The 26,244-nt window shown below is 37.2% G+C and overlaps 1 protein-coding gene, 1 long non-coding RNA gene and 1 other non-coding gene across 4 annotated transcripts; all 3 read right to left on the bottom strand.

The window, feature by feature from the left end:
- Nucleotides 1-5,576: 5,576 nt before the first annotated feature.
- LOC148649191 (nuclear receptor subfamily 4 group A member 2) lies at nt 5,577-12,243 on the bottom strand. 2 transcript variants are annotated; one of them, XM_088605547.1, is made up of 8 exons: nt 12,050-12,243; nt 10,800-10,906; nt 9,460-10,328; nt 8,664-8,793; nt 8,262-8,425; nt 7,508-7,710; nt 7,183-7,361; nt 5,577-7,040 (listed from the first exon to the last, which is right to left on the bottom strand). In XM_088605547.1, the coding sequence occupies exons 3-8, from the start codon at nt 10,324-10,326 to the stop codon at nt 6,784-6,786; spliced, it is 1,800 nt and encodes a 599-aa protein (XP_088461673.1). In that variant the 5' UTR covers nt 10,327-10,328; nt 10,800-10,906; nt 12,050-12,243; the 3' UTR covers nt 5,577-6,783. The 2 variants fall into 2 exon arrangements, with proteins under 2 accessions (XP_088461673.1, XP_088461674.1); XM_088605548.1 differs by having other exon boundaries at nt 9,460-10,150.
- A 2,044-nt stretch (nt 12,244-14,287) lies between these two features.
- LOC148649190 (uncharacterized) lies at nt 14,288-23,786 on the bottom strand. Its single transcript, XR_015926299.1, has 2 exons — nt 23,403-23,786; nt 14,288-14,633 (listed from the first exon to the last, which is right to left on the bottom strand). It is a non-coding gene; the product is annotated as an uncharacterized LOC148649190 (long non-coding RNA).
- Nucleotides 23,787-24,401: 615 nt separating this feature from the next.
- On the bottom strand, nt 24,402-24,473 carry trnaa-cgc (transfer RNA alanine (anticodon CGC)). The gene has a single exon. It is a non-coding gene; the product is annotated as a tRNA-Ala (tRNA).
- Between the last annotated feature and the right edge of the window lie 1,771 nt (nt 24,474-26,244).

The raw sequence follows: 26,244 nt of genomic DNA, 5'->3' as shown, positions 1-26,244 counted from the left end.
ACTCTCTGGGCTAATAACAGCTACAGCATATGTATACTGTATATATTTCACACATGTAAGAAATGCAAATTGTCATAAGGTTTCTGCATATAAAGTGTGTGTAATTTATATGTTTCTAAGACTAATTTCAGAGTTTTCATTTCAGTACAGTACTGCACTGTATATTTTGCTTATTTAATACCACTCCAAAAAAACACATTTCTGTTTGTCTTTTGTAAGCAGCTTCTCATTACAAGGCACTGGCTAGAATCAGCATTTCAGACAGTTACAGGTGGGGTTAAGTATTTGTAAATAAAAATGCACACAAACATTGTAACTAAATGATGTCTATGGCCGAAGCATATTAAGAACAAAGAATGGTCAACAATGATCATTTCATTTGTTGGTGGAGGCATGTTATTATATACATTTAATATGTTACATCTAAAGAATAACAAAGCATGAGCACTGAAAATGTGAGACAATACACTTTCTAACATTAATTTCCAACAAATTCATGTTTCTAGTGTAAAAAACATTTTTCCTGCACCACAGCCTACATCATTTAAAACCCCATATTTAGTAGGAGTAAAAATGCAAAATTAAAAAATAACAGTATTGTCTTTTCAAAACACAAGAAGTTAACTACATCTCCACATACAGTAAGTGGAGAACTGAGGGAATGGATCCTGTCTTTGTCCATCACGTACAGTAAACTAGGAAGTGTACTGTTGACATAGATGTGCTTGACTGAGGCATAGCTCAAATAATACCTAAATCTCAGAGTATGAGATTCATAAGATATCCAGGATATCATAAGGTTTATTTTGGCAGTCAGTTATTAATTAATCTACTGTACACATGCATCGATAAGCATGCATATAGTATGTACATTTTTCTACAAAAAGAAAACTGTTCTTACCACAGATGCATGCTTGAGAGGATACTTCACACATGTACAGTACAGTACTGTATTTACAGTATGTTGTGTGTGAGAGACAGAAAAGTAAACAAAACCGATGCATACAACTTCTCGATTCCCATTCAAAAATTAAACCAGTATTCTGATGGTTGAATTCATCTTTATAACAATTGCATTTATATTTAAGTGGATAATGTTTTGGAGTTTTATGTCCAATGTTTTCGTAGATTATCAATGCTTTACAAACCCTCATTACACAGGTACATTTTAGCTGTTTATATCAATCCTTAATATTCACATTTTTTGTATGATTAAATGTCTTATAAAGGCTATTTCTAGCCACACACACACATATATATGCTGTAGATATCTAAATGTTGTGGCTCTGGCATTCACATTTTTCCATACTTGTACTTGCATTGCTATTTTTGTGGGGACTTCCAATTGAATATAAGTCTACTTTTATTTTTCTATGCTCCATCAAAACATAATTCCACGCTGATTGATTTAAAAGAATATGCCAATTGGTTTATTTACAAAATAATAATTTACACCACGGAGACGTCTACATACAGTATGTTCTGTTTGCCATGAGTTACTATCTTCGCAGTTTCTCAAAATGTTCCCCCATATTGACAGTAGTATACACTTATCTTTTATTTTTATTAATAAAACCAAGTCAATTTGTAATGTTCAGTAAATGGGAAACGTTATACTGTGGTTAACGTTAAAATCTAAACGGCTAGAGATTGGTGCTCATACATCTCGATGATACATTAGCAAAATCTAAAATCTTTGAAACTATCAGAAAAAGTCTTAGTTTGCTGAAATCAATGTTAATTAAGGGTTAAAACGTCCTTTAGATTCAAGGAAATCGCAACCATTTATATTATCCCTACCGTTAAATCGCTGAAAAATGAGCACCCCCACCATCATGCATGGCGATGATACTGTAGGTATATGGAGTAAGGAAAACTCTTTGGTGTTGCCTGTAGTTAATATTGCATGGTCTATTATTGTATGTTAAATGATACATGTGACTCTAAGTCTTGGGCTAAAACAGGATCGAAGATATTTCCATGTATGAATTTAACTGTCAAAACTCTACCGTCGATTAAATTGTTTTAATTGTCTTTGCAAAGAATGTCCTTAAATGTTCTCTTTAGAAAACGAAGTCTGTTCAAAAGCTTTCATAAACGTCTAAATTTAAAAATACAGTTAGTTGTTCAGTTTATGGATCTTGGAAATTGCCTATAAAGTCAATATATATTATGCATATAATGTAGTATTACACGAAAATAATACGGCTATAGGCGAAAACATTTAATAGCAAATGTTTGAAAATAAAAACGTTCAGTAACCTCACAAATAAAACAATCTATCAAAAATCTAAAAAACTTTTGGATATAAAAAAAAGATTTCTATATTATGGCAGCATTTTAACTGAAAATGATTAACAAAAAGTTAAGAAATAAATGAACAAGTTTCTTGCAGCAGAAACAACATATGGTGAATTAACCTAGGTTTACTTTACTAATACATTATTCATAAACCACGAGGAAAATAAAAATGTCCAGATCTCTTTTAAATGTCTTTAATCAAATAATAATCAGGTATTTTAAAAAGGTGTTCGAAGCTCATATGTTGCATTTTATTGACAAATACATACCTACTCAACAAGAAGTGGATTAATACACAAGTTAAACAAATAAATATAGGCCTAGTTTAAAGCCCTTATTTGTATTTTTTAGCCGTTGAATGCTTGTATTAAACGAGGTATCTTTGTGAGAAATAGAATTTGTAACCATTCTTTAACAATGAATGAAGGTTTTCACCTTCTAGACTTTAAAACACACACAACATTCAAAAAGCAGGTAGACAAGTAAGTATAGTAAGATTACATTTTAAGTTTTTATAACAAATTCCTGCCTTTAGCCCTCACAGCTACATTTCTGTGTTGATTAATTTTATCAAGGACCTCTTGATACGCATCAACTCTCGCTCAATTACAAAACCTCCTTAACTTACATAGTAGTTTTAAATATGCCGGTATTTCGGTTTTCCAAATTTCATGTTGTCTTCCTGGAGAAGAGAGAAAAAAGGGACATGAAAACGTGAAAAAAGCAATACCTATAATTAAGCATGTATGAAAGATAACCCATGTAAGGTGTCCGAATATTGGAGTAATCAACCTGAAATTACTGGCCAAGCCCATCTTCTTTATCAGATGAGTCAAGAGACTTGTCCTGCGATAAGTTCGGCAGTGCGATACTATATAGTTCCAGCTAATCAGTTTTTTCGCAGGGGTTAAAAAGAAACATCAAGGGTTAACATTTCTTGGTCAGGTTCATAATGAGCTGGTAGCTGCTACGATCGGAACGAGAATTTTCTGATGTCCTATACTCGGGCCTTAATGCTTCCGGCATTATTCAATATTAGGTCTTGTGGAAAACACAAAAAATGTAAAAAAAAACAGGAGGTCACCTAGATCCCTAGTAGCTTACTTTCTTTTCGTTATAAGCCCATAGATATGAACAGACCCAAATAAGAGGAGACAATCGGATCTTGTTCAACAGTCCTACAGGCTGATGCTTGCCGCCGAAGACACAAGCAGCATATTCGATTTTGACAGAGAAAAGTTTGTTTTAGCACCATTTACATTTGGATTAATCTTTTGTTTTCTTGATAAAACAAGCATTAGTTTCTTTAGTGTGAAGTTTCACATTCCGTTGCAGTTGAGTGACATGTCATCATAAGACCCATCAACACTGTTAAATGCAAAATGAATGGCATCGAGGGGATAAACTGTAACTCTTTTAAGTAGGCTACATTCTGTCGCTCCGTTGATGCTTTTAATAGTCCCAGTGTTGTTAAACTGTACACTTTTGGATAGAATCTAAACAAAGAAAAGAAACATATACGGAACACTGGTATTAGTGGTTAGACGTATTCCGAAAATCAGACGTTTAATTGATGCATTAACTGCAGTGTCCGACTGGAACAAGTAAATCGCTCTCTTCATTTTACCGACCTGAATTAGGACGGTAAATCAGAACTGTTTCTCATTAAGATGAGAACAAGAAATATACAGTTTCCTTTGTTTTTTACTGTATTCATTTTAGAAGTTAGATCCTGTGAATTTATTTTTTATTATTATTTCTTCTCTTTACACCGCTGTAAAGTTGTATTACTAAATTACTAAATACGTAACAGTGTTAGAAGCTGACAGGCTTTGTGTTATTTAGCCCAAGACAGCATTTAAGTCTAGCATTTATCATATCTGCCTTTTCGTTTTAAATTAATACAATTAAAATTTATTTTGTCTTTCGGCAAAACTCTGTGCTACTCAGCAGCGTCACCATCCGCCCATTCTTCCATCAGTCACTTTCTCAAAAGAAACTTTTTGCTTTCAAGTTTTTTTTCAGGGATTTAACACATTTTTCTAAATCACTGCGTAAATTCGTTTGCTTATTGAAACATTAAAACCGGCTTTTACGTTCGTGTAATTTAACATATGGCCGAAAGAATGCGTTTGAGAAAAATAAGGTTTGAGTATGTTGTACTTTTTTTTTGTTTTTCTTAGGTTTTGTCACGCATGTAGGATTAACTTTGTCCGTATACGCTTAAAAAAAATCTAATTTATTCATATAACTTAGAAGTAGCCTAAAGATATTACATATCTCAATCGACCATTTATTAAATCTAAAAACCCAAAGTGAAAAATTGTTTCATGTTACTTGAAATAACTAATTATGTAAGGTAAAACAATACAGACCGAAGTCTAAACACTAGACTGTCGTGAACTCGTTACATATGCTGCTTTCTTTTCGGAGTTCTTCTTTTTGTGTTTTATAATTTAGTGTTTGAAGAAACATTCTCTATTTGCATCAGCGAATACAGTTGGGTTTTTAAAATTGCCTTCCGTGAATAGAGCTTCCGTGTTCTATCATAGTTGAAACTAAATTCTTCAATATAATTACGCTTAATTTTGTTAGTTTTGTATTGAGGAAGAATGTGGGCGTATATTTAAATGTAGGCAATTGACGTATACGTTGAATAAAGCAAAAATAAAAAAAATCCCACACTTTGGAAATTTCCGATGAACGACAGAGTATTGCGATTTAAATGTTACTTTAATTATGCTTAAAAGTTGTATTCTTTATATTTGACCGTTTTATTATAATCTGTACAGCTATGAATGGGTTTCTGAAAAAATGCAGGGCTAATAATTAACAGGTTGAAGATGCTGATAAACCTTGGAGCTTGTTTCACATTCCTACTGCGCAAAGATTATTACTTCTTTTCAGGAATTGAACTGCTGCCTTATTTATTTTACTTAAACGGCATACGTTCAAACAACATAGTAACAATAATATAAAATGTACTTCCTTATAAATACAAATCGATATTTATGGAAATTATTTATTAGCATTACAGTGTAATAATGCAACTAAAATCCTTGTTTTTTTAATAAAATACGTTCTATTCTTTGGCATAGTTTTTGTAATGTTAAAATTGATCGATACAACATAATTGCTCATTTTACGCTCCCTAGGTTGTGTATCTCAATAAAATACGAAAATTAGGATAAACATTTTTTTATCATTTACGGAGCTAGAATTTGTACAGATGTCAGATAGTCTTATCTGAAGAGAAAATAGCTAAACAAGCAAAATAATTTGACAGTTTTATTTGTAAACATTAAATATTTCCTTCTTAAAGAAAGATTTATCGGAAATGTACGGAATGCATTGTAATACTTAATTACACCATAGAAAAAGGCAGTGATTTGCGCAATGTACCGCACACATAAATATGAAATATACAAATTAAAGACCTTTATGTAAATATAAAAAACTGTCACTCAGACATGAAATTATATATTAACTGTCCATTCTTCTTTTAGACATTAAAACAAAGACAGTGCTCAATCATTTTCAATGAACTGTGATACTCCGAAAAATGGTTAAAAGTTGCAGCATGCAAAATGTAGATCTTGACAACAAAATAATAAAGATAGAAACTTTTATATTTCACATCAACAGTACATACAACACATACAAACAAGGAATGTTGGACATATTTTACAAACACCATGAGTCCCTTTCAATAGCCTATACAGATGAGATATTTTGTTGTTCACATATTTGTTTTTTTATTTTTAAATAAAAGTTGTCCCATACTACCAATCTTTATAAAATCTATCAGACTACATAGTGTCCGGAATATAATTTATAATATAGACATCACCTTCATAGCAAGTGCCTATAGAATTCCTAAAACCTACAACATGCGTTCCCCTTTTGAAATACTTTCAGATTTTTCTCATCGTTCAGTAATCCTGACAGAAACACATAGGCACAAAATATAAAAGCAAAACTGAATCTTGTCATATACAAGCTCATATACAAGCTTTATGCACCTTGTTATAAACTGACGCATTGGACGCATCACATTAATTTATTATATATAAATTGTATATATTACATTATAGCACGTGTTTCCCATACAGCAGATATTTTAATTAACAATAAGGAATGCCATTTCAGGAAAATGTGTAACTTTTGTCGACTGTTCCAGTAGCTGAGCGACGCCTTGGCGGAACGTTTCACCCCGAAACGAGGTCGTTCGGTTTGTCAAAATAATTAAATGGTTAATGGAGAAGAGTACACATCACTCACTTCAGTTTGTTTTTTATACTTTTGTTTGCTTGCTGCGTTTATGGATCCTTAACCAGAACCTAAAGTGTCTGTCAGAAAGGGTCAGCGCTTGAAAATACATTTCGGAAAAGCGCCGGGGCTTTACCGTCCTGTTAAAGGCAGACTTGAGGAAAGTCTGTGGAAGTTCTTTGAGGTCACATCAAACGTCACTGTCAAGTATATTTAAAAAGGTAGTGTGTCTAGGAACAGCTTATCAATTATTGCTGGCGGAGGAACCAAGTCTTCAAGTTTTAAATAGAAGATACGCTGCAGACCTTGTGTACATAACGTGCGCAGTTCAGGAAGTTTCCCCAAAAGTTTCGACAAGTAGTTTGGACGATTCAAGCCACCGCTATTAAATGTCACGTGGTCTTTAAGACAATTTACAATCTTGTTTTGGAGTTCTTCTACCCTCTTGGGTTCCTTTAGCCCGTGTCTCTCTGCAGTGAAATAGATGAATAATTATTAGAATTCCTGTTTGTAATAATAATTATGAATTAATAGGTTATCGATGCTTAACTTGCAGGTTTACAGTTACACAATAATATAAGGTAAACAAAAAGTTATTTCACGTTCACGGACCTGTTACCATGGCGAGCGCAGCTATGCAGGAAAAAGCTGATATGTCAATATTCATGCTCTGAAGGTTTGACGAAAATTCCACAATGGAGTCGATCCATTCTCCAAACCCACGGACGCACTGCAGCCGGTGCAAGACTACCCCGTTACAAAAAATGAGCTTGCCTTCCACTGGGTTGGACCTGCAATTAATAACAACGAGCAATTAATTACTGAGAGAGTAATAAATGCGGATTTAAAAGGCGCCTAATTATAGGCGAGCTAATAAAATCCAAACCAACGGAGCTTGAAGGGGGTTGATCTTTTGTTATGGTTGATAATTACGTACCTGTATGCCAGTCGCAGGACGAAAAGTTCCAGAAAGGCCGATTCAAAGAGAAGATCTTGATCCTGTTTCGGAAGATCAGCAAACCCCGGGATCTTTTCCGCCCAACCTCTGATTATCTCCATGGAGCCAGTCAGAAGATCGTAGAACTGCTGGATGTGCTGAGTGTCGTCTCCAGTCATTTGGTAGTCAGGGTTAGCTTGAAACTGGAATTTAATTTAAAAAGTGCTTAATGAGGTCCTCTAAAATATATAACCCGTGAAATTGCAAAGCCCATTTCTAGCAGGGGAGTCAGGTTTTTACAACAATTAAACCCCTCTCTTGCAATGATAGAGTTCTCCGTTTCAAAGCATTTCAGTCAAGTAAGGTATGTTAAAATAAATACACTAAGATGCCAACAGAACAAAGCAACCACAGACTGGCTGGGTCTTACGCTGGTCCACAAGCATACGCGCAATATTGATAACAGTAGAGAGAGCAAGCCTAATCGCTTACACAAACGCATTGTTTTTACATAGCATGTGTCAGTTTTTGCAAGATTGCCTGAGAACAAAAGTGTTATGAAATAATCTAGCCACAAACGTTGTTGTTGGTGTTGTTGTTGTTGTTGTTGTTGTTGGTGTTGTTGTTTTTTATGTCGCAGAGTATACCGACAGTTTAGTAGTTACTATCACAACGAAACAATTACTCCTTTAAAAAACGCTCAGGCCGCCGTGCTTCAACTCAGGAAATCACTAAACCCGCAGTGTCCACTTACTCTAGAGTAATCCAGCCCGGACATCGAAGGGTTGGAATCCACATGGGCCCTCACCAGGGCACTTATGAGACTGACTGGTGGCGAAGGCGGTGAAGGCTCTTGGGGGCTTTTGGGTTTGGAAGGTAACCGACCTCTCCGCCCCTTTAAACTGGCTGTACGAACGACTGAAACACGAAAAAAAAAAGCAAAATATATATGTATACAGTATATACCGTCTCGCAACCTTTGTTGCTATTAGACAATTACCCTTTCATTACCTCTTTACTCTATGATACCGCTCTTAAGTATTAAAATATACCCGTTAAAATATTATTCCTCTATATTTAGATATTTCCCATCCAGACGTAAATTGCTGAATAAAAACATGTAATTGCAGTGATAAGGCATACATTTACTACTCACCTTCTTTGACCATTCCGACCACAAGGCACTTTTGGAAACGGCAGTACTGACATCTGTTCCTACGGCGTTTATCCACTGGACAATTCTTATTTGCTAAACACACGTATTTAGCATTTTTCTGAACCGTGCGCTGTAAAAATCAGAAAGAAATAATATAAAAGATTGTTAGACGTGTGTATGGATTTCCTGGGAACAGCACCAAGACCCCCGAAAAGAATGGTCTCGCAGCTGGGATTTTTCAGGACATTAATAGAAGAAAATTGATAGTGTTAACACTACAGCTAACCCTCCAGTTTATAGCTGTATTTTATATGCAAGGAGCAGAAGGAGTAGACATTCAGTAAATACAAATCCGTGGGCATTCATATTTTTACATCCCTTCGAGACCCTCTCTATTTAAAGTGATAAGATTATTCAATCAGGATGGTGAAATAAAGAGACCACTTAATTTTACCACTGGGAATTCTGTTCCACTTGGTTAGCTTAGACACGGTTCTCTGTCCCAGCCAATTTAATTCTAAGGGAAAGGGCTGTGTCAAAAATGCACACAAGTGCCCACAATTAAATAGTAATTTTTAATGTACAAGATTTTCTGAACGCTGTCGCTGTGAGGGAAATGCCTCTTATTTTTCTTCTTTTTAAATGTTGTACCATCTGTGGTCGTCATGATAAAAATTCGTCAGTTATTTCTTTTCTTTCACATTAGCTAGTTAAAGGATTGTACAAATCCAGCTTCAGACAAAAGCTGCCGTTTCATATTGCTATGCTTGAGAAATGATACCGCAGTCCACCCTACCTTAAAGAAGCCTTTGCACCCTTCACAAGTACGCACTCCATAGTGCTGGCAAGCGGCGTTGTCCCCGCACACCGCACACAGACCCTCGTTGGAAGGCGATCCCCTCGACGGAGGCGACGGGACCTGGCTGTCCATCAGCTGGGGCCCATGTCCGAGCTGAAGAGAGTGTGGGAAGCCTATGTTTGCCTGCTTCCTAATAGCACTGGGGACGGCAAAGCTCTGGCTGTCTACCACATGATGGGCACCCGGTGTCTCCGGGTTCATAGGTACGTGAAGAGGACCGTCAAACCTCATCTGGCAGCTTGACACCGGGGTACCAGGAGGTGACTGCTTAAACGAGAACAAGGAAAGCCTTGACACGGGATTCTTGCGTTGATCTATCATATGAGTGGTGGCCACGTAGTTTTGATGGAAACTGTGGAGCGAACCAGGCTCATCCCACATAGGGCTGGGCTGAACCTGGAAGTTGGGGGTAGTGGGAGTAGGGGGCGAGGAGGGCTTGTAGTACATTGAGCCAGAATGGGGCATCATCTCTTCAGCCTGTGGTGGCAGGTGGCTCTGTTGATGGTAGCTGTGCATCTGAATGTCTTCCACCTTGATGGCGGACTGCTGTCCAGAAAGAGGCATTTGGTATAAGCAGGGAGGCTTTACGTCGTAACTGGTGTTGTAGTTGTCCATGAATGTGCTGAAACTGGGAAGAGAAGTGGTGGCTGTGATCTCAGTGTTGGTCAGGTCCATGCTAAACTTAACAAACTCAGGAGTTAGGAAATCGGAGCTGTATTCTCCAGTGGTGTGGTAGCTGTAGCTCTGCGAAGCTGGACTGGCTCCTTGAGGTGATGACCCATACTGAGCCTGAACACAGGGCATGGCTGTAAATGAAAGTTTCACAAATGCTCACACTGTCAAAGCGATCACCCTCCAAGCACAGGCTTGATTTACTCTTAAACATCCAAAAATGTAGCATGCCATTGTCTAGATAAAATATTTAACAAATCCAATGTCTTCACTTACATTTCATTAACAAAATAAAGCCATGCACACATCTTTAAATTATATTTTTGGATGCAGAAAAAAGAGCAACTAGCCAACAACATAGTATTTCATTTAAAAAAATATCATATGAAAAGGGTAGCATGTCTGTATTAATCTCTGAATATATACAGTAGATGTGCAGGAGAAATCCGTGATGATGTATTCTGAAACATGCTGCATTTTATTATCAATAAAATACACTACAACAGGACGCTTCCACTGTTATTAAAATGCATTGTACGTGTTGCTTTTGACTAAGTTAAACATTTATAGTTTTCATTTACAGAAACAATATTAATACTCCATACCTTCAGTCGACGGACTGTGTTTTCCGGAGGAACTTGAATTGGACAGTGTCGTTTAGTCTTGTTTGAAGTTCAGGTTTCGAGAAAGTAGCGCGCCTCGGGACTCTTCCCTGTAATACAGAAGAAATGTAGTTTATAACCCCTGTTCATTTTTCCGTTACAATGGACAGTGCACATATGTATGCAAGTGCTTATTTAAAAGAGTTTCTTTGTAAACAAAACATGTAAACAAAACAATGTATCCAATACAAAAAAAGCTACATATAATAAAAATCTGAATGGTTTCGCGTAATGTAACAATCTTCACGCTTATAAATGGAAATAATATTTCTTCACTTTATTTAGGTCATTTTTGTTTCCTTATTCCATGTCAGATATTTCATGAAGCACAATGTTATATTGTTATTTGAAAGAAGCATCATTAACAGGGATAAACAGAAAGCATGGTTATATATACGCGTGAGTTTCAACAGGAGTCACACTTTAAATATGAAGCATGTACACAGTTTTCTGAATATTTGTATTTTGCTGCTTTTACAATTATGTATTATTCTATTCTCTCTAAACTTATTTTTTGCTGTTATTAGCAGTAGAGGTAGTAGTGCATTTGTAGTTGAGAACTGTCAAAAATAATAACCGCAATTGCTATTAAGCAGCTAATTATACCGGCTTATACTGTCATTCACGTGTCTGAAAGCTGTGAAATCGCCAATCCAACTCAGTAGGCGAACAGAAGAACAAGGTGGAGTCAGCAGGTGAGTTAGAGAATAGTTTTAGCCACATCAGTCAAATGCAAAGGAAAAAGAGTTTTAACGGTTTCGCAGTAGTAAGAGAGACAGCGATTGTACACTACATGTGAAGTTGCTTTATCTTTTCAATAACATGGTCAACACATTATCGACATTTAAAATGACTTCCGTAACAAAGCAGGCGAACTAAAGAACATTTTAAAGTACCTGACAACCAATAAAAGTAACAGTAACACTTTCAATTAATGGTCGTTTTTATTGCCGTCTATTCTCAACATTTTATCATTGCTATTAATTTACGTTACTGTCATTAGCCATATCTTCCTACGAGTATCAATTGTATACGTAAGTAATTCTCTCGCCCAACATATCACAATTATGAAAAAAAAATTGCATACACAATACAACACGCACAAATCATGTTGAATAGTTAGCGGCTGTAGATGATGCTGTGAAATAGCTTATTCAATCCAAGCCCATATAGCAAAATAGAATAAAATATACCTTTTTAACTGCAGCGTCCCGTGCTATCCATGCAGAAGATCTGCTAGTAGTGGTCTAACGTAGTTATAAAAAAAGAGCCCCAAACAATAAGCGACAGAACAGTTGTGAGAACAAACAGAATAGGATTAAGTGCGGCTATCGCACAGAACAGTACAAGACACAAGCCGAGACTGGTCCTTCCCTCCAATGTGCCTTTGTTTATGTGAGCTCTGAATACCACAAAAAAATTTTACGTCATCGGCATCGTCAATGACTTAGGCCAATCAGTGTCTCGAGGGGGGGTTAGACTTCTCCGTGCTGTTGGCCAATTCCTTGACGTATTAAGCTGAGCAGCGTTTTAAGGTAGTAGGGTACCACGGTTCGCTTCACCCGTTCCCAAATCAGAAAACCCAGAAACGTAATGTTTGTAAACAGGTGTAAAATGGTATACAAGTCTGATATTCCAGTAATGGATTTTAACAATTGCGTTTTTGCTTACCATGATGTGTCTCCCTTCTGGAAGTAAGCGGCGTTGTGTGTGGCCTTCGGAATACGCTGTCGCCTCAGAAGCAGATGTGAGACACACGACATTAATGAAGTTGTCAAGAGAACTGTGGCAGATATTACAATCTGGTCAAATATAAACCTGTTTATTTTATGCATTTGATTTTTTTTTTTGGGGGGGTAGAGGTTACTGGCATGTTGAAGCGTCTTCAGAAAAGTGAGGCGTCCCGTCAAGTGTGGAACTAGATGTAAGTTTGCTTTAGGGAGTAAACCCCTTGACAGTACAGTAACATTGCCTGCAATCACGTAAATATGCGAAAAAAAAACCAACAACAATTTGAAATACACTGTGATGTCCTTCGGCATAATGAAACTGTATTATAGATTCGGTTATAATACTGTGTGAATGTTATCCTAAGTTTTGTTTTCCGTGCCAAATGCTGGTCCTGCAGGTTTTTATAGCACGCGTTCACAATATTTTATACCGTGTAGTACTCAGTCGTTCCACATACGGAATACTTACATTTATAAAAGTTATTATAATAATGATTGAGGTCCAATTCAGATGAATTGAAACTCTAGAAACACATGATTACAGATGTTTATTTTTCCCTCGTAAACTACCACCCTCTGTCCAACATGAATCACTGCAGCCTTCAACTCACGGTCTGTGGATACAACAGGCAGTCAGAAAGTTGCCATTTCTTGTTAAGTACACAATCTGCCACATTTCAAATAATGTATCTAATTTGTATTATATATGAGATTGTTCTCAGCCCTCCTCTATCTTGCTACACATCTAACTGATTTACATGCGTTTCCAAATTTAGACCTCTGAAAAGAGTGGGTGTGTACCTCAGTACGTGACTACCTTAATTTTCCCAGCTGCTTGTGTTGTGAGAGCAGACAGAGGGAGCTCATTAACAGCGGAGCAGCGTCAGTTGTCGTGGGCGAACCAATTTAGTCGAACGAAAGGGAAAAAGTGATAGGGGATGGCAGAATGGTGCATGACGCAGGGAACGCCGCCTTTGACGCAACCAGCAGTCTCTGCCAAAAATAGCAGTCACAGCCTTTTCTTGTTTTTGGTGCTCTATTATTATTACAGTAGGACTGTATTATTGATCTTATAATGGGCCGTGCTTCCACCGACTATTTTAGCTGCGATCGGAAACTGGAGAATACATAATTAAAGAAAGAAGTGGTCTATTTTTATCCCAGAACAACACCACGTTGTTGTTCTTTCTAAATTGAAAGCACGAGTGAACTTTGGTGCTTAGCGCAGGAGCCATGTTTCTGCATAAATCCCTTGCAGCAACTTGTTGCGCTGTCCTTGGGGAAATGAAGGGATTGCTTTTCAGTAATCAAGCTAGCTTTCGCCGTTTGTCTATAAAACACGTGTCAACCTTAAAATGCTAGTCTTTTTCTCTAGATATCGACTGGGTTGTGTTTATAGAGCACAGTCTGGTGCGCACCGTTTCATAATTTGATAACATTAACTCGGAAAATGAAACTTTCTTGCGTGCTACGTCAGTGATTCAAAACCCATCCACTCACTTGCATCCGAGTTTAATACAATAAACGATCGTGCAGTCTAACCTTGCACTGTATTCACATTGAGGGAGCCACAGGGGGGGGGGGGGGGGGAAGCGCATTCAATCACATAATTCAAAGATCAACGTCGATTCGCTTTTGTCATTGTTCAAGCTTTTCGTGCCAGCCTTTCGATTGTTAGAAAAAAAAAACTCAACATCCGTGTTCATTTCAAAGTTTCTTTATTGGAAATCCAGCAATAAAGAGCAGTATTTCTAATACTGGTATAAATCCTACGTTTTATGAATTGCAATGATGCTACCAGCCCTCGTCAGTTCATGAAGACATGAACTACTTACAGGAATATCACTAATGTGGTAACATGCCCGTTTCAGACAGCTGTGGGGTACTGATCAAAATAAATGGAATTCACTGCCCACAGTATTTGTGTCCATTACGGCGCATGAGACTAGGACTGTTCCTGGACGTTTGCTCTCTCCAGCAGAGGACGGTGTTCTTCATTGCCCATCAGCACGTTTACAAACATCACCACTTCACTGCCCAGGCGCCCCTGTATATGAGAGAAAGTAGATTAGCACAGTATACGGTATATAACATAATACAACACATTTTTACTATAGTACATAGTACATAGACATGCTTTATTGCTAGTTTCACAAAACGTTTTTTAGTTATGAGACTAAGTGGCGGTTCTTCAAATATCACTTTAAGATAGGATCATTAGGAATCATTTAAAATCCTGCTTTTTTCAGCACTTTCTCGTTTTAAAGATAAATGTGCTGCCATTATTCTTTAGCGATAAATGATTATTTGAACTTCACAGAGCGTGTGCACGGTAAGATCGGATACTGTACTATATTTACGGTACTGTAAGTGAATACTATAACACGTGCATCCTTATACAACTGTAGTATTACACCACTCTTTAGATTACATCTACACTGATTTTTTAAATAAATGCATTTCTTTACGAAAGTTGAAAGATGATTTTTTTTTGCTAGCAAATTGTGATAAGTAAATAGACATGTCTTACAACTATATTGTTTTTTTCTAGCTAGGAAAACTAGAAAATGAATTCACATCAGGCTGTAAGAGGTGGAATCCACATTGAAACCTTCAGCCATTATAGTCAATGGTATTGGTTAATTGCTAAAATAATGTGGCACAAAATCAGCCATCAGTGATATTTTGTAGTTGTTAATGATACTAGTGTGAAATATATTATGATAGATGTTCATTGTTTTTCGATACACTGTTTCTTTCACTTCTTTCTTTTTTCAAATGTTATTGGAGACGTTACAAATACAATTAAAACATAATCTATATAAATGATCAAAATGGCAAATGAAGCAGTTACCAATTTAAAATATGCCACTGTTGGACCATGCCTGACTGAAATGGCAGCCCAGCATCTGAACTTCCACATGAAGGAGGAGCACAAGGCTCGTGCACACTACCTAGACCGGGCTTAACAAGAATCTAATGAGCAAACACTGCCAGCAGGACAGAGCTTAATCCTTTGGTTGATACCAACAGGCACCTACTGAATATTGGACAATTTAAGAATGGCACTGGGAATCGCCACTTATCATTTTTTTTCTCTACAAAGGCGATTTTTGTACTTTGCTTGGTTTGGCTGGAAAAGCGAAGCCTCACAAGCAAAATTCCAGATCTGTATTGTGCCCAAGTGCATCATTCAATATGACACTCTTGTAAACCTGGCAAACGGCTTTAATGAACTTTTAGTCCGCTATCACTTTTCACCCACAGAAATCCACCACAATCAGGACTATAAGAAGTAATCTTGTGCTGCACAGCTCTGTTACATTTCCACGAGAAATAGCAGAATTCAGCTTTTCAGTTGTTACCATAGCATCAAAGAATTAAGGCACTGGTGCTGTCCCGAAACCAGGAAGCATGTTCTTATAATGAATTTTGATAATGGTCCGCTAGCACACTGAAGGTTAGTATTGAATGCAGGATAGGGAGGTTTAAAACTAGACTGGTGGGGAAATTTGGTTTATTTTGTGTCTGTCAATCCTAAACAAACACAAAGTTCTGTTTTCTTCACTTAGCTGATTTTCTTTTTTTTTAGTGTCCATATGTTAAAAATCTAAGAATTGAATACTTTGCATTATTAATTTTTAAATAGCGTGAGAGAGAAAAGGGAAAGCTACAAGCTACAATACGAGCTGCTGAATTTCAGTGATTATGGCATTTCTTGTTTTTCACTAGAGATGCTATAAACTTCACTGCAACCCTGTATTGGGTAAAGTAACTAACAAAAATGGACTAATAATGTTTTCTGGACCTTCCAAGATTATCGCACAAAAAATAGAACTGCCTGCTTGTATGCAGTTAAGGTGCATATACAACCTGAGTGATGCAAAAGAAATATGTGAAAAACAAATACAACTTCAAAAAGTGTCCAATTGTAAGGACAGAACTGAGGCAGAATGGAGGTAATCTTATTCCTTTCCCCTTGGTCACTTGCCTTGGTCAAGGAATGAATTTGTAAATCCTTCTTTAAACTGTGGCGGTGTGCTGCATTCAGTGAACAGGGAGCGAATACTGCCTTGACCTGCTGTCAACCTCAAACTTCAAAGGTTTCACTCTTTTTCAAGTTATTACTTAACCCATTACATATTTTGAAACAGTTCCCAACAGCTTTATATTGTATTTACTCTGAAAACTAGGAACACACGGAGGTATTTGAGAACAAAAAAAACATCTGTTCAACTGTTTGGCCCAACGTTCTTGGTGGTTTAAGAATAGTTTATTGATTCACTTATTTTCAGTTCATATTTTCTTATTATTTCCACCACAACATTCTTGTTCATCTGTGATGATCAAGGTGATAAACTAATATTCAAAATATTATTAAAATGATAACAATCAGTGTTAATGTTTTGTTGATGCAAATGCATGACATCCTTAACACACACAGCATCTCTTCATCGCTCTTTCTGCTGTTAATGCCGAGTTGCGATTGTTCAGATGAGTTTCCTCTGGTGCATTTTTGTCTGTGAACTCAAGGGCAAAAGGTTTGAGACTAGCTAGACATCTGCTACAGTGTAATTTTTTCTTTATTCTTACAAAGCTAATTAATTTAGGGAACCCTTATATTTAAAAGTCAGATTTTGCTGCGTGTTATGGAGTAAATATAATAAGTTTTGAATAGCAGCATCAGCCCTGTCCTGTCACTGGTACAATTTACCAGCAAATATGAGAAACTAGCAAAGGTGGTAGGCATTTGGAGTACACTTTGAGCTCTATAACCCAGACATCACTTATTCACATCCGGACTATGTCATTAGCCTAATGTCACCAGGATTCCCCAAACAGCAGCCCACACACATGGCTGAATGCTAGAGTTCAATGGGCTAGAGGTGACCAGGGTTTTTTCAGCTTGCCTTGCAGCAATGACTCCTGGGACCTGCAGGGTACGTAGAAGTTGTGCGGTGATGTCTGCACACAGATAATGAAAGGGTCTGACAGGGATTCATTTCAGAGGAGCGTGACTTCTCTCTTTCTCTGATGTATGGGACATAGCATAAAGCAGTGTTCACAAACAATTTTAACTATTGTCGGCAGGAAACACAAAATAACTGTCCATTTAACACTCAGAGAAACAGAAAACAAATTGAGGAATACATCTTTGTAAACTAAACAATAAAGTTCTCATTGGTAATGTGAAAGAAGTCCAGCATTGTTTTGACACATTATGAGTATCTGAATTACTAGCTGAGTTAATTTGGATGAATCTGTATATTATGGTCCCTGCATCATCTTTTCTCGTTGCCAGCTGAAACTAATTTCTTCCAGCTGCTTGGCAAAATGATACAATTCACTGCAGGACCTGAAAAGACATTTGCTTAAGCATTTTTTTAATGGCCTGTGGTTTTCCCCTAAAAAACACTTAAAATATGCACATGGAATAGCTATAGAGCCACGTTACAGCCAAGTGCCCATGTAATAAATTAGTTTACTCTAAAGCATGACTTACAGGCAGCTAGAGAGGCAGACCCACAGAGTGGACACTTAGAGGTACCTGCATCTTAGCTTTTATCCACAAGGTGTTCTGAATATATTTCTCTCAGAATAAAATACAGTACTGGGCTGCAGGAGACAACTAAAACTCAGAGACACCTACAGATTGTTAAAATAATGTCATACTGACAGCACCTCAAGGCATAAGGTCTACTTAGTTCAATGAATCCAGATCACTGCTATACTCCTACTGTGCACTGTTGCAAGCAGTTCATTGGACCTTCCCAGTAAGCCCTTATATCTTTGCTTTATGAGGTACACACCTTCTCAAGCACAAATAAGAAAAGCTACAGGAGGTTTGAATGTTGCATACTAATTTAAAGAATCACTTTCTGAGAAATACAAATGCATGTATGACCTTTCTTGGTCTATTACACAATCTAACAAGAGACCACAGCACATTTATTTTCATATACAGTACTGGGATCTGCAATTTAAACACTCATTTTCATTTTAAGCTTCTTTAAGACTAGATGCAATATACAATATACTGTAAGCTGTGAAGCTGTAAAAACACAGTTTACAGAGTTCCTTTTAGATGCTGAGTATCTGTTGCATTATCTGAAAAGTAATTTTTACTTTACAGATTGTATACAACAGCAGTTAGTCTAACGGGTACAACATTCACATAAATGGGCACTTAGAAAACAAATGAAAGAGACAAAACATACATCTTAGCCAATGTGTTTTTGTTAGAAGCTGGTATCCAATTAAAGTCAAATTCTTCAATTTACACTTACAAGCCTGTAGAACCCCTTCACCAGTACACAGAACTACTTTAGAAATGTGATAACATTTTCTCTCCTTATTCTCAAGCCATACTAACTCATTAATGTTTATTTATGTTATACTTAAGAAAATACTAAAGCTGTCATGCCTTTTCAGGCAGAAGGGGTTATCTTGTTGTTACTGATGACAAACTCACTGCAGCCTACTATGCAGACCACACTGAGACCTGTTCTCTAGCCTCTATAGACACATCAATGTCCAGCTTCATCTATAATAATAATTATAATAATTGCTTACACTTATATAGCGCTTTTCTGGACACTCCCCTCAAAGCGCTTTACAGGTAATGGGGACTCCCCTCCACCACCACCAATGTGCAGCATCCACCTGGATGATGTGACGGCAGCCATAGTGCGCCAGAACGCTCACCACACATCAGCTATCAGTGGGGAGGAGAGCAGAGTAATGTAGCCAATTCATAGAAGGGGATTATTAGGAGGCCATGATTGGTAAGGGCCAATTGGAAATTTGGCCAGGACACCGGGGTTACACCCCTACTCTTTTCGAGAAGCGCCCTGGGATTTTTAATGACCACAGAGAGTCAGGACCTCGGTTTTACGTCTCATCCGAAGGACGGCGCCTTTTTACAGTATAGTGTCCCCGTCACTATACTGGGGCATTAGGACCCACATGGACCACAGGGTGAGCGCCCCCTGCTGGCCCCACTAACACCTCTTCCAGCAGCAACCTTAGTTTTTCCCAGGAGGTCTCCCATCCAGGTACTGACCAGGCTCACACCTGCTTAGCTTCAGTGGGTTGCCAGTTGTGAGTTGCAGGGTGATATCTCTTAATCTTTCATCATGAAATACTCATCCACAAATGGTTAGGTTACTCAAGACGTCCTATATCAGTCTGGGATCAGCACTATGCACTTACCCCCTTTAGCACTACATGTAAACCCTAGTGAGAATGTTTCAGAAGAGATGGACAGACACTTATTTTAACATCAATCACCACTACATAATGTTGTAAATCAGGCAGCTGCTTTACAGATCGAATAGAAGAGCATTCCTGTGGTTTGTATACAGCATTTCTGCCATCTATGCCATGTCATTAGCTTATTTTCCAACTAATTGTTATCACACCAGGTTTACATCAATTATGCAGGGGCTCCTGACTTGAACACACCATGTGACCAATATCACACGTGATCTTCTACCTTTCTTCTTAGAAACTAGTTTAGAAAAGATTCAATTATATCACAGCAACATCTTGTAGAACAAACCCATCTTGATCTTGTTTACTGTTTATTTTTAATGTGGGGTTGTGTTTTAAGGTGTTTCAAATGTTTTTGTTCACTCTTTCTTTGTAGAACTTTAAGATTAATCATAAATACTTAAAAGGTTGTATTGTATTGACATCAATTCCTGGCACAAAATCTACATGAGGGATTCTCAAGAAAGGGGTTTACTGAGATGGTTTTATTCAGATTGGTCAAGGAAAGTGCACATGTGCTCTTACATACTGTATGTGCACTCTCAGTAGCTTCACTTCTAGTGACTGGTCAGGTCACTGGAGCTGAGAAGCTTGGACACAATATCTCAGCGTGGCATATACAGAAGAAGTACTGTGACCTTTGACACACAGTGTAAGACTTCTCTCTTGGGGAATGGTGATATATCAGGCAGCAGTTAGACTTCCATTACAGATGTCCAGCTGTGACCATCCTGCACCCCAAAATGCAATCCACATCTTAGAGAGTCAGGCCTATCAGCTAGGGAACTAAATTCAAAACCTCATATATGGATTACAAGGCAAGTAGTAGAAAGCAGCAGTGTAGAGTGAGCATGGAGTAGGAGTTAAAGATCCAGACTCTGGACCATAGGGTTGTAGACCCAAATCATGGGTTCTGCTGTTGTACACCAGAGAAAGGTACTCCATCAAGTACACTCCACTTAAATCTGTTGTACAAATAGGCACTCTCTCCAGGTCATCACTGTAAATTGGCTCTCAGTTGGCTTGTTTGGTTAAAATAAAGGACCAAATAAATATACAGTAGAAGGTCACAGATGAGAGGGTACCATTCAACCAGTTTTGCATGTTTGGTACTATGTATCTATAGTCCTAAAGCCTATACAGGTTACATATTATAGTTACATCTTATATTTAGAAATAATCTTTTAGGGCTAAAGATTACTTGAAGCCCTTTCTTGAAAAGGGCCGATTTGGATTAGCCAATGATTGCTATCCATCGTATCTTTGAAATGGACAAGATAATCAGAGCATCAGGCAAAACCCAAACGAGAACACGTGCAAAACTCAATACAGGCAGTTGCTTCAATTAGATTTGAACCCAAAATGGTTAGAAGGCAACATTGGTAACCACTTCACCACCCCTGAACAACATTTTTCCTATGGTAAAGTTTTTTAGGGGGTGAACAGCAATTACTTATGACAGCTATAAAATCCTAAAAAAGGCTTCTCAAAAGTTACAGTGCATAAAAAAAACAAAACCTCTTCAGAAGTGAAAGATAATTTACAAAACAGAGAATCAATTATACGATTTATTGAAATGTGTCACTGCTTTTCTTTGTAATTCCCATGATTTCCAGATAACATTAAATGTGTGAACCAACAGATAATTCAGCCAGTAGCTTTTTTTTTAAACTGGAATGCCTTGCACAGTTATCAGTAGAACAATTAATTAATTGACTGATTCATTTTGAATAAGGGATTTATTAAAGTATTTATATATAATATCCTAAATCTACTGTTATTCATTTGCCAATTACAATTAAGAGTTTAAAATATAATTAAGCAATTTAATTGCCCATTGAACAGTTGAATTACTAAGTACCTTATTTATATGCATATTTTAATTGCCAATCATTACAGGGGAGGGAGCTAATCAAGTGCAATCAAATCAGCAGAGCAAAGTTATTTCTTAAGAATGAAATCTTGAACTATCAGAAGAAAAAAATATGTTCTTAGAAAAGGTCAGATTTGAAATCTGTAGTAAATAAACACCCTTTTCCATCTTTTCAGTGAAACACTACCACTAAATTATATTTTAAAAAAGGGCTGACACAGCAGACTTAAAGACGTTTACTCCACTGAAAAAAGCAGCACCATTTCCCTAAGAGGAAAAGAAAAACAAATTAATAGTTTGACTGCATAATAATAAGTGGCTTAGTAACTAATAGATTTTAATGTTTGTATCATATGTGGATACTGTCAACTTTCTAAAGAAAAAAATGAATTCACTAAGCAATATTGATCTAAGCAAATAAGACTTTTTTTAAATAACACATTACAAAAAGCAGAAATACAAAATGTGTAGTAGCCAATAATTGATCCAAAGCTACGTAAGTTAAGGACTTACAGTAAAGTAAAACAAAGTGATAACTTGAAATTATAATGCTATGTTTTCTTTAAATAAACTGCCCATACTGGGGTACTCTTTTGAAAACTATCTGATAACTTGGAGCATGTATAATTAAGTATAAATAACACTATTACAGTATAAATGAGCTCTAGGCTACAGTAATATTTCCATAGAGATGTAACAATGTAAAAGCAGGCCTTACTTAACAGACAGCACTTTAAACATTTTTACACAACTATTTTAGAACGTTTAAAATGTATGGATTCTTATAGGTTAAGATTCTGTTGTGCACAGGAGTACAAAAATATTTTATTCTAATTATTAAGAAACGTGACACATATTTACATCATACAAATTAACCTGCACAGACGCTTAAGCCAATGTATGAAGTGTAGCACTCACTGTACACGTAAAAAACAGCAACCTTTCTACTGTATGTCAATGCATTACTGCATACAGTATGAAAGCTTTGTCCAGCACGAAGGTAAATACTTCATAAACTGCAGTATGTACCTTTGGCCACGATCATGGCAATTTAAGGTATAGCATCACTTATCATTTTAATTTAATCTGGAGCTCTTTACCTCGCTCAAAGAAATGTATCATTGCCAGTGCAATGTCACGGTAATTTCATTCAGAATGTGTATGATTGATTTACTTCAAGGCAAAAGGCTAAATAAACCATATGGCGACATGTTGCTTCCCATATGTTATTCGCACATCAATGACCAAGCAACTATTATGGAACATCTGCAATGAGCACCAATCCAGCTGTTTCCATGGCTGAAAAATGCCTTTATTAATCAAGCGATATAAACCAACAATACTGTATATAACAGACCTGAATTAAATTAAATACAAAGCAGGGAAGATCGGAAATGAGGAAATTTTCTCCATGCTCGAAGTTATTATTCTTTGCCTTTCTAGTCCACTGTATTTTTGTTTTAATGAAATGGTCAGAGTTTTATTACGAATTACACAAGTATGATATCGGTAATATAATATTTAACCACAAACCACAGCAAACTGCATGAGAACTCTGCACAAAACTAAGGACTTCAAAAACGACATGCATTACTCTAGTGGCGGTAAGGATTTCCTTAACCCAATACATACAGTTTTCATTGTCATATTTCAGTTATAAGAAATACTTACGGTTTAGTTAAAACATGTCGCAGAAAAAACATGGCAAAATGAATACCATCCTCGGGTAAACGCGCCTTCTAAGCTCGCTAACCTGCTGTCTAAACACAAGTAGTCCTTTTCCCCGTATAACAGGGCTTCGATGATAGCTGAATCCCGCAAAACATTATTCTAAGATTGAAATTAAGGATATGTTTCCCCCAGTCAAACTCCCAAGATCAGACGTTTCGTCTCATAAAGACCTCCATTGTAGCAATGCAGCGCAGCGCGAGCCAGTCCTAGCACACTATTGTTCATCACAGCAGACAACTGCGTCAGTCAGAGCGTCACAAGCCTCCATCTCCGTGACGACAGAGGCCGTGCGCGTTCAAGACTGTATCAATACATTAAGGAACATCGCGCACAAAGCGGAACTCGCTGTTTCCATTGCAGTGGGATGTGCTACCTTTATAAATGCCCCCCCCCCCCCTCCTCCCCCGCCCACAGAAAAACACGTGTAACGCTTCATATCGAAATACCCAGGAAGAAGGAAGAAATGATATTCTTATGCTTAAAACACAGATTCAGATTTCAAAAAATAATAAGAGGTGATCTCACATATTTACCAATTCGTGTTGATTAATATAAAAGTAGTTTTTTTTTTTGTTAAACTTGTGACTTTTCATTTAGGCGGTGGGTGTTGTGTGAATTTTGTAACACAAAAGTTATAAACTTCAACGGCAGGTCATGCCAGAGAAGTAAGAAGGAAATATCCCAGTCTATGTAGTTTTGGCGAAAAAAAGTCTGTGATGTTTTTATTTTTAGAACTAAACTTTAACACGAGAAGTACACACATATTGCATACATGCAAGCAACATAAGTTCTTGTTTTCCGGATTTTAAAGATTTATCATCTGATACGTTTTAATATGTCAAGATTAAATGCGCTCTTTTCGGTAAAAGTGCCAGCAATTTACCCTGGGTACTTTGGACGAAGAGAAACGGTAACGAGCCGGTAGTAAAAAAAATACCATGGAGATGCCGGGGATTGAACCCGGGACCTCACACATGCGAAGCGTGCGCTCTACCACTGAGCTACATCCCCACGTCAGAAACCGTTGATCCCTTTGATACTTTAATAGAGTAAGATTTTTTTATTAATTACTAATTAATTAGTTGTCTACTCAAATATTAAATACTATATACCTGCTACTAATATCCTCTAACGAAATAATTTGATATCGACATACAAGTAAAATACAAAAAAGCACTGCGTTAACTCGTGTTACACAAGTACCTAACAGTATGTTTAAAGAAAAAAAAAGACTGTTTTTTTTTCTCCTGTTTGAAAATATTAGTTGCCAAACCGCTTAAAAGACCTGGACACAAGTTGCTTATTAGAAAATATGCATTTTTTACATTTCAAATTAACTGAAAGAAAACATCGCTTTCAATACGGTTATGTCTCTTTCATAGATTATTATTTGTTTCTATAATAATTTCCTTGCAAATGGGTACTTATTGGAGACTCTTAATATTAACCCCCCTGTAACTGCCCACTTATTTAATTAGGCCACTTTCCATCTAGCATTGCTGCCTTGCAGAGCTCTGGTCCTGAGATAGGTCCTTGGGGTGCGATCTGTGTGGAGTTTGTATGTTCTCCCCGTGATCGAGTGGGTCTCCTCCCACAGTCCAAAGACATACTCTTTGATTTGGCTAGGTTAATTGGCTTCTGGGAAAATTGGCCCTATTGCTTGTGTGTGTGTGCCTGTGTCTGTGTGTGCCTTGCGATGGACTGGAGTCCCATCCAGGGTGTATCCTGCCAAACACTCCCTAGATAGGTTTCATATCCCCCACATCCCTGTGTTGGATAAAGTAATTAAAACATGTATGGATGGACTGTCCATCTCCAATCTAAAGCGTGATCGGACAGGGAAATCACACTATACATTACCAAATAGCATGAAGCAGAGTTCAGACAACCTCATCGACACAACAAGCCGAAATGTTGAAGGATGAAGTGGCAATCAGTTTCACAGCCCTTGATGTAAAAGCATAGGGACCACAGCCCGGTGGACTACTGCCAAAGAGCAATTGCAGCAATCTTAAAGAACAGTGAGCAAGCATAACCTGGAGACTCTCAACCTATTAATCTTATTTCACACTCCAGCAAAATCCGTTCCCTATGCAGAATCAAATGAACCTGGAGCAAAGACAGTGCATTCCCCACACCCAGTCCAAGCACCAAAGAAGATTACGACTTCTTGATTAGAAGACATTTTTTTTCCTCATAGAAAATGTGCAAAGAGTCTTGCAGACCATGAAGACTGTTTTGCCTGCTGTTTGATACAATCAGAAAGAGATTGTAAGCATAGCATACACAATATCTACTTTTCCTTATCATTGCTGAAGGAAATAAAAACTTGTACAAGGTAGGGTTTGTCTTGCAATTCTACGTAATTAACTTACATAGGTAATATTCAATGCTATTTCAGGTAGGCTGGCATCCACCAGGTTTCATGGGAAATTTATAATTGGCAATAAGTAAGGGCCTCTCAAGGGAATTGGTAATAGTAGTGGTAATAAATATCAATTAAGTGTGCAATTGGGGCAATAAAATCATTAAGAGTCATAAGGTGGAATGAAAACCTACAAAGACAGCTGTCCCCCAGGACCAGGAATATCAGTGATCAAGAGCACAAGATGCACTTAAAAATAAACTGACATTACATTTGTATGTATGGTGTTACTGAAAATATTCCTTCAGTGTTCTTAAGTTACCACAATTACCTTGCATGGTGCCTGTTTGCTGACAAATCAAGAAGGTCAGGCAAGGTGCTGTATTCTGTGATAAGGTCAGCATTCTCCGGGTGTCA

This window comes from Lepisosteus platostomus, chromosome 14 (assembly GCF_059453375.1).
Source record: "Lepisosteus platostomus isolate fLepPlt1 chromosome 14, fLepPlt1.hap1, whole genome shotgun sequence".
Lineage (NCBI taxonomy): Eukaryota > Metazoa > Chordata > Actinopteri > Semionotiformes > Lepisosteidae > Lepisosteus > Lepisosteus platostomus.
This window is presented reverse-complemented; position numbering and strand designations above follow the sequence as displayed.